Below are 7,935 nucleotides of genomic sequence, written 5' to 3'. Positions count from 1 at the left end.
GGTGGAAAAGTACACGCACAATATAAATATGAAGCCAAGAAATTTATTAATTTTATTTTTTCTTCTTCTTCTTCCTCCTCTGCCTTTTCTATTTTGTGTTCAGACGGGATATTCACTTTCCGCCTCTATCCAGGCTCCAGAGTAAAAAGAATTTTCATTACCTTAAGTGAATTCATGTCTGGATGGATGATCTGTGAATAAAAGGAAAAGAATGGTGAAGATTCCGTTGTTAGGTAGGTAAAAAGAGTATTATTACAAACCTCCTAAAGTACATAGTTATTTTCTTCTTCTTCTTCTTCTTCTTCTTCTTCTTCTTCTCTTTAAGGGTTTTTCTTCTATTTACTTCCTTTGGGTCTGCTTCTCTTTACTGAGTGAGGTAATCATGGGGAGAATCAGTATGTGACTTTTTTCTTTGAGCTATTTAAGTAAATCCTATTTGTACTTGTTGGACCACTAAGGAAATGAAAAACAAAAAATCTTCAGTTACATATATTGTACCTAGGTACTATACCATTTCAAAAAATCATTACTTGGGGAAAAAATCCTTTTAGAATAAACAATCATTGATATTGATTAGGTACTTACAGAAAGCTCATTTAGAACACTGATAATGGCATCTTTCTTCATGCTTCCTTTGACAGCAAGGGACATGAGATCATAAACATCCTTCATTATGTCTGTCAACAAAGATAAAGAATGAAACTTAGATGAGCAATAAGGAAACTAATTCTTGACTTTGAAACATCACCCGAGTAAGCGCAACTGATCTATTCATGAACAGCCCTCATTTAGAACACTGATAATGGCATCTTTCTTCATGCTTCCTTTGACAGCAAGGGACATGAGATCATAAACATCCTTCATTATGTCTATCAACAAAGATAAAGAATGAAACTTAGATGAGCAATAAGGAAACTAATTCTTGAGTTTGAAACATCACCTGAGTAAGTGCAACTGATCTATTCATGAACAGCCTAGATTACATAATAGATTAAAAGAAATAACAATAAAGAAGAAGAAAAAAATATGTAATAGGGGAAAATAGAGAAGGAAAAGATGGCAGAAAATAAAAAAAAGAATGATTATTAGATGTCATTTTATCTTTAGGTTAAGTTCTTATCATACTTTTTGAAGATTATCAAATATTATCAGCAAAATTTTGATGTAGGTAGCTTATCTTCAGCCAAATTTTATTTAAACGAACTTAGATGAGCAATAAGGAAACTAATTCTTGAGTTTGAAACATCACCTGAGTAAGTGCAACTGATCTATTCATGAACAGCCTAGATCTATTCATGAACAGCCTAGATCTATTCATGAACAGCCTAGATCTATTCATGAACAGCCTAGATTACATAATAGATTAAAAGAAATAACAATAAAGAAGGAGAAAAAAATATTTAATAGGGGAAAATAGAGAAGGAAAAGATGCCAGAAAATAAAAAAAAAGAATGATAATTAGATGTCATTTTATCTTTAGGTAATAAGATACATAAAAAATTTGAAGTCTTAGCTTTAATTTGACACCAAAATTAAAATATAACAGTGTCCAACAATAGAACCAGAGCTATTTGAAACTTAAAAACGTGAAAAATGATCGACTACTGGTACAGTCACCCTAATTAGATGTCATTTTATCTTTAGGTTAAGTTCGTATCATACTTTTTGAAGATTATCAAATATTGTTATCAGCAAAATTTTGACGTAGATACTTAGCTTATCTTTAGCCAAATTTTAATTAAACACTTCAATCTCAATGTATTATTTTCATTTTATATGTCAGGAGGTAATTCATTAAACAGCTTTTTCCCAATGTATGCAAAATATCTCTTGTAATGGGACTTATTAACTTGCTCAGTTCCGTCTGTCTCAGGTTTACCTGACATTGAATTGTATACCTGAGGCTAAGTAGAATAGCAGTTGATTTCTTTGGTGCAACAGAGCTTTTGAGCTTTGGCATATAGGTATTTCAAATGGGAAGAACTTAAAAATACTTCATGTAAGTATAATGGTTATATTGATAGGTAGGATAACTCTTTGTATGTTTTTCTAAACTTATAAGTATGTATTGTATTGTGCCTTTAAATGACCACCAAATAAAGGTTTATTTATTTATAAATAGGATTTTCTTACCAGTCAATTCACCATCTTTGCCTTGGACAAGAGATCCTGAACAGGAGGCTACATAGAGTTTACATTTCTTGAGGCTGAAACAAAACAAATTGCCAACAGTTGCAGACTTTACTGAAACTTCAAAATGAACATTAACCATAGTAAAGTGTGAGTTTTATAAACTCATCTTGTTGGTCAAATTTTGTTAATATTTGTAGAATCTGTGCCTGTGCATAAGTTAATATTGACATGGATGACTTGACTGTTGGCTGGGCATGACATCACTCTTCCTCTTCAATCCAACACATCCACCACTATTATCTTGCTGTTAGATTAGTCAACATGATGGTATTAAAAGAAATCAAAGGTATTATAAAAATAAAGAAATCCAATTAAAGTTAGGTAGTATGAACAATACTCACAAATCATTCCTCCCTGATTTCTCCCAATTTTTGAGCATGGTGTCAGCCATGACTGAGCCTCCGCCAAACGGTGTCTCTGGGTCTAAAAAGTGTTTACCGACTTTTATATTTCCTCTACGAACATTCCAACATTCAAGAGATCTCTAAAGAGGAATTACTGTAAAATCAAATGAGTTTGAGTGGCAAAAATTCTTCGATTTTCCGATTCACAAATTTTCCAACAATCAAAAATTTCCCTTTTCCAAAACTTTTCAGTTTTGTTGTTTTGAGCAAGAGATCTCTAAAGAGGAATTACTGTAAAATCAAATGAGTTTGAGTGGCAAAAATTCTTCGATTTTCCGATTCACAAATTTTCCAAAAATCAAAAATTTCATGTCCCTTTTCCAAAACTTTTCAGTTTTGTTGTTTTGAGTTTTTAGCTTTTTAGTACAAGGATTTCCACGCTGGAGCGCCATGATCGCTGATCCGAGGAGGTTGTAAAGTGGTGGAAAAGTACACGCACAATATAAATATGAAGCCAAGAAATTTATTAATTTTATTTTTTCTTCTTCTTCTTCCTCCCCTGCCTTTTCTATTTTGTGTTCAGACGGGATATTCACTTTCCGCCTCTATCCAGACTCCAGAGTAAAAAGATGAAAAGAAATAAAGATGAAAAGAAAGATCAAAATTTTGAGCATTTTATTTAACACTTAACCGTCAACCGAAGTTCGGTTTAGTCAAGGTCACTACCTCCCCTCACATGGAAGTGTGTTTATGAAGTGAGGGGGGTTAACCATTTTTTAGGTTTACGTTTCCCCTCTTGCCATACTAAACCAAGCTCTGGACTTCGGTTTAAGATAGAGTCGCCATTTTTTTCTCGGTTAATTCGAACAGCTGATTTTTTTGGAGAATTGACATGATTGTGATTGACAAAAAGACAAAGAAAGGTGTCATCCTTGATCCTTTTATCCGCTTTGAATCAATGATTGTTTATTCTAAAAGGATTTTTTCCCCAAGTAATGATTTTTTGAAATGGTATAGTACCTAGGTACAATATATGTAACTGAAGATTTTTTGTTTTTCATTTCCTTAGTGGTCCAACAAGTACAAATAGGATTTACTTAAATAGCTCAAAGAAAAAAGTCACATACTGATTCTCCCCATGATTACCTCACTCAGTAAAGAGAAGCAGACCCAAAGGAACTAAATAGAAGAAAAACCCTTAAAGAGAAGAAGAAGAAGAAGAAGAAGAAGAAGAAGAAGAAGAAGAAGAAGAAGAAAATAACTATGTACTTTAGGAGGTTTGTAACAATACTCTTTTTACCTACCTAACAACGGAATCTTCACCATTCTTTTCCTTTTACTCACAGATCATCCATCCAGACATGAATTCACTTATACTTGACATCTTCAATATCTTTGATGTCGAAACATCTCTGCTTGACCAAAGTTCCAAGGAGCGAGTCAACCTGAGTTCAATCATCAAAGCAAGTGAACTGATTGTCACGGAAAAGCTCATGAAGGAGCGACTGGAGATAGATTCCTTGCAAGAAATGAAAATCTTGACAAATAGGAATTTCTACTCGAAATTTATTAAAGTGAAGACCAAGTTATAGTAAGTGATATCTACATATTTATTGAGTAATATTGAGTCAACGTTCTTTGTACTTATCTTACTAACTTGTTGAAGCCAACGTCAGTAGTGCAGTGGTTAGCACGAAATTTATTAAAGTGAAGACCAAGTTATAGTAAGTGATATCTACATATTTATTGAGTAATATTGAGTCAACATTCTTTGTACTTATCTTACTAACTTGTTGAAGCCAACGTCAGTAGTGCAGTGGTTAGCACGGTGGGCTTTGAATCCTATTCAGGTCCTCTCGATCTAGAGGTGGAATTTGAATTGGCTCTATCAATAGTTTTTCTTTGCTGCAAAGTAATGATATCCTTGCTACAGTCCTGCAGAATCAGACAAAGCACAAAATATAAGTAAATATTTACATGCAGCTATGTACATAGGTCTACTTACCTCATTTACACACTCATTCCATTTGTATGGTTTTTGATGCAAACAACTACCTATGACTCATGCCTGATATATCATTTTCAAGATAAGAAAACAGTCTGAAATATTCTCTCAGTTTGTAATATTTTACTCAATATTACTATTTTCATTCGTTTTTAAAGCATTCTTTCATGTAATTTAAGTCAAACATTTATTTTGTTTTCTCCAATGAATATTCTCCAAACAACTACCTATGACTCATGCCTGATATATCATTTTCAAGATAAGAAAACAGTCTGAAATATTCTCTCAGTTTGTAATATTTTACCATTTGTTTTTAAAGCATTCTTTTATGTAATTTAAGTCAAACATTTATTTTGTTTTCTCCAATGAATATTCTTCAAACTTACTTCATAATTTGGATGACAAGAATGGCCAACCACTTTCCATAGCTCCCATACAATTTGAACATGGAAAGTTCAATGAACACCTCACTGTATTCTAACACAGTGAGCCAGAGTTTGAATTTGTGTTTGTCATTGGATGATGCGTTATTGTCAACAACAAGTGAATTGTATATGATTCGATCATTAAACAGGACAAGAAGTTTGGATAGGGAAAACACAAGTTCAGCCAACAGGTTAGCATTCGAGGAGCTCAAACGACCTGAAATACAAATGGAAAAATATAAATATTACCTAAATATATGATTCGATCGTTAAACAGGACAAGAAGTTTGGATAGGGAAAACACAAGTTCAGCCAACAGGTTAGCATTCGAGGAGCTCAAACAACCTGAAATACAAATGGAAAAATATAAATATTACCTAAAAGGTAGGTAATTAAGCAGAATCCACAATAGTGGAAAGAAAGCTCTTTTTTGTATTTAACCTAACCCTTTAATAACACTAATCACTGCTCTAATTGTGAAAACTCCTTTTTACTTTCCTTATCCTATAGGAAGGAAAGTAATGTAATCAGGTCAAATTTTTGATGGTCAGATGGCCAAAACACGTTTTGAGGTCCCTAGAGCCTAAATACAAAGTTTCAGCCATTGGTCTGTGTGTCTGTCTGTAAACAAAATATCTCGAGAATGGTAAGAGCTAGAGACTTGAAATTTGGTATGCAGCTGTCAAATGTGACAAGGATGCGACACGAAACTTTTGATTAAGATTGGTGCCACACATGGCGGCATTTCGGCCGCTTATTGGCGGTTTTTGATGTACCAAATTCAATAATATCTCTGGACAAAAATTTAGATTACGAACCTGTGAGATACCATGACACCCATTTGAGGGTACTCTCCAAGTTGGTGGCACTGTCAGGGTTCTTGCTGATCCATTTCTTGTAGCTGCAGTAGAGTTCTTGAAACATTGGTACTTTGACAACTACCGATGTCATGGTCAAAACGATTGAAGTACCTGGGTAGGTATGCTAAGTGATGGCGAGGTAGGTAACAATGAGCATGGTACGGAAACAATAGAAGGCACTTTGTAATCCTATTTGAGGACTCTTATTACCCGTGTTTTATCTTTATCAATTGACCTTTTCCTTTTCTTTTCACTTCTTTCTTCTTTTATTTAAACTTTGTAATCCTATTTGAGGACTCTTATTACCCGTGTTTTATCTTTATCAATTGACCTTTTCCTTTTCTTTTCACTTCTTTCTTCTTCTTTTATTTAATAAGAGGTCTTTTTTCCTTTTTCTTCTCTTTTTACTTTTTGTTTATTAATCAAGGAGGTTAGAGAGACTGGATACCACCAGCGGTCCAAGTGCGCGTTATTAATATACGTTTATAGCTTAAAATTAACTAAACATGACCGAGTGATCGACTACTGGTGTAAAGTCGACTACTGGTACATTCACCCTATCATTCTTTTTTTACTTTCTATTACCCTTATTTTATTTTCTGGGAGGGTGCTTCGAGGTTCCATCAAGGCCCGGGGATAGCAGCTTAACTCCATACACAAAAAGCCCACTCCGAGGCTTAGGTGTAGGGGCGAACAGCCCTAAAGGATGGGTTAAGCTTATACGAATCTAATCTAAATACATACCAATAAGTGACTTAACATCTTCCAAACATTTCTCTGGGGTTTCTCCACTGGTGTGGGCTCGCATGAGATCTGTTTTGGAGAATTGACATGATTGTGATTGACAAAAAGACAAAGAAAGGTGTCATCCTTGATCCCACTATCCGCTTTGAGACCAATTGTGATAGAAAAAGAAAAATTCCGTTGGTCCTCATTTTTCCTGCTCTATGACTTTGAAACATCACACAAGTAAGCGCAACTGATCTATTGTGACCAACCCCAAGAGGTCAATGAAGAAAAGTGGAATATCTACCTGCCCACTGTATCCTTCTACAAAGAGAAGTACAGACTTATTGACATTGATGTCATGGGACTATTAATTGAAGCCAGAGGTACAATTACTACTTTCTTCAAAGACTTTTGTATCACATTCAATAGGTATCAAGAAAGATACTGTTAAGAAAATTGTTCAGGCAACTGTTCGAGGCTTTATAGGGATTATTAGAAACCATATTTATGGACCCAACTAATTCATTGAGTAGGTACTCAAAGTTTTAAAATATAAAATATTCTAACCTGATCAGCATCCCCCCTATCATTAACTCTCTCTCATTATCTTCTTGTCAAAAATCATTTGGTATCCTTTGTCCATGAGGCAACCTGCTGTTGAGCAGGAAGGTGGCTGTTAAGCATTTCTCTCTCAGCTGATTATCCTCACTTCGAGATTTTTGAGATCTGTTATCAGCTTAGAAAATCCTTCACTCTCCTCTCGGAACAAATTGAACTTTCTCTGTTTGTAGCTGAAACCAAGAGAAAATGTGACTCTAATTATGTAGGTACTTGCACATTTCTAAGAAAGAAAAGGAGAAGAAAAAAAGAGAAGATTTAAGTAACTGCTTGTCACAAATACCTACTGTTCTCTGCTTTACACTATGCTAAATTTCATTACTTGACTTGGACTGAAACCACCAACCTCCAGATTCAAAGCCCACCATGCTAACCACTGCACTACTGACGTTGGCTTCAACAACTTAAGTTAGTATTCGAGATTTTTACCCCCACTCTCTAAATTTCGATTTACGGTTGAGGGTTAAATAAAATACGACAAATAACGTAAAATCATGTGCGTTAAAATAACGCGCACTTGGACCGCTGGTGGTATCCAGTCTCTCTAACCTCCTTGATTAATAAACAAAACGTAAAAAGTAAAAAGAGAAGAAAAAGGAAAAAAGACCTCTAAAAGAAGAAGAAAGAAGTGAAAAGAAAAGGAAAAGGTCAATTGATAAAGCAGATTCACTAACCGCTCCATCCATGTTACCTCGGGGGGGCGTACCAGCCTTTGTATCTCCGGAAACATAGGGATAAACCCTGAAATAATGGCACAAAAT

At 34.5% G+C, this 7,935-nt stretch overlaps 2 protein-coding genes across 2 annotated transcripts in view; one reads left to right on the top strand and one right to left on the bottom strand.

The window, feature by feature from the left end:
• Positions 1-161: 161 nt before the first annotated feature.
• On the bottom strand, positions 162-2,788 carry LOC103506848 (THO complex subunit 2-like; the record flags this gene model as incomplete). The annotated part of the gene is made up of 4 exons (XM_017443051.2): positions 2,535-2,788; positions 2,134-2,207; positions 586-677; positions 162-191 (listed from the first exon to the last, which is right to left on the bottom strand). Coding segments are annotated over exons 1-4 (246 nt in total), but the record flags the coding sequence as incomplete, so codon positions are not given.
• A 1,095-nt stretch (positions 2,789-3,883) lies between these two features.
• The window catches only part of LOC103506838 (THO complex subunit 2), a gene marked incomplete at its 5' end in the record, with an annotated part of 40,446 nt that continues 36,394 nt past the window's right edge, over positions 3,884-7,935 (top strand). The window contains 1 exon segment of the mRNA XM_026821815.1: positions 3,884-4,128. Coding sequence (XP_026677616.1) covers positions 3,884-4,128 — 245 coding nt within the window.

Source organism: Diaphorina citri, unplaced genomic scaffold (assembly GCF_000475195.1).
Source record: "Diaphorina citri unplaced genomic scaffold, Diaci psyllid genome assembly version 1.1 scaffold265, whole genome shotgun sequence".
In the NCBI taxonomy this organism is placed as follows: domain Eukaryota; kingdom Metazoa; phylum Arthropoda; class Insecta; order Hemiptera; family Psyllidae; genus Diaphorina; species Diaphorina citri.
The sequence above is the reverse complement of the archived record's forward strand: the minus strand, read 5'-3'. Positions and strand labels throughout refer to the sequence as shown.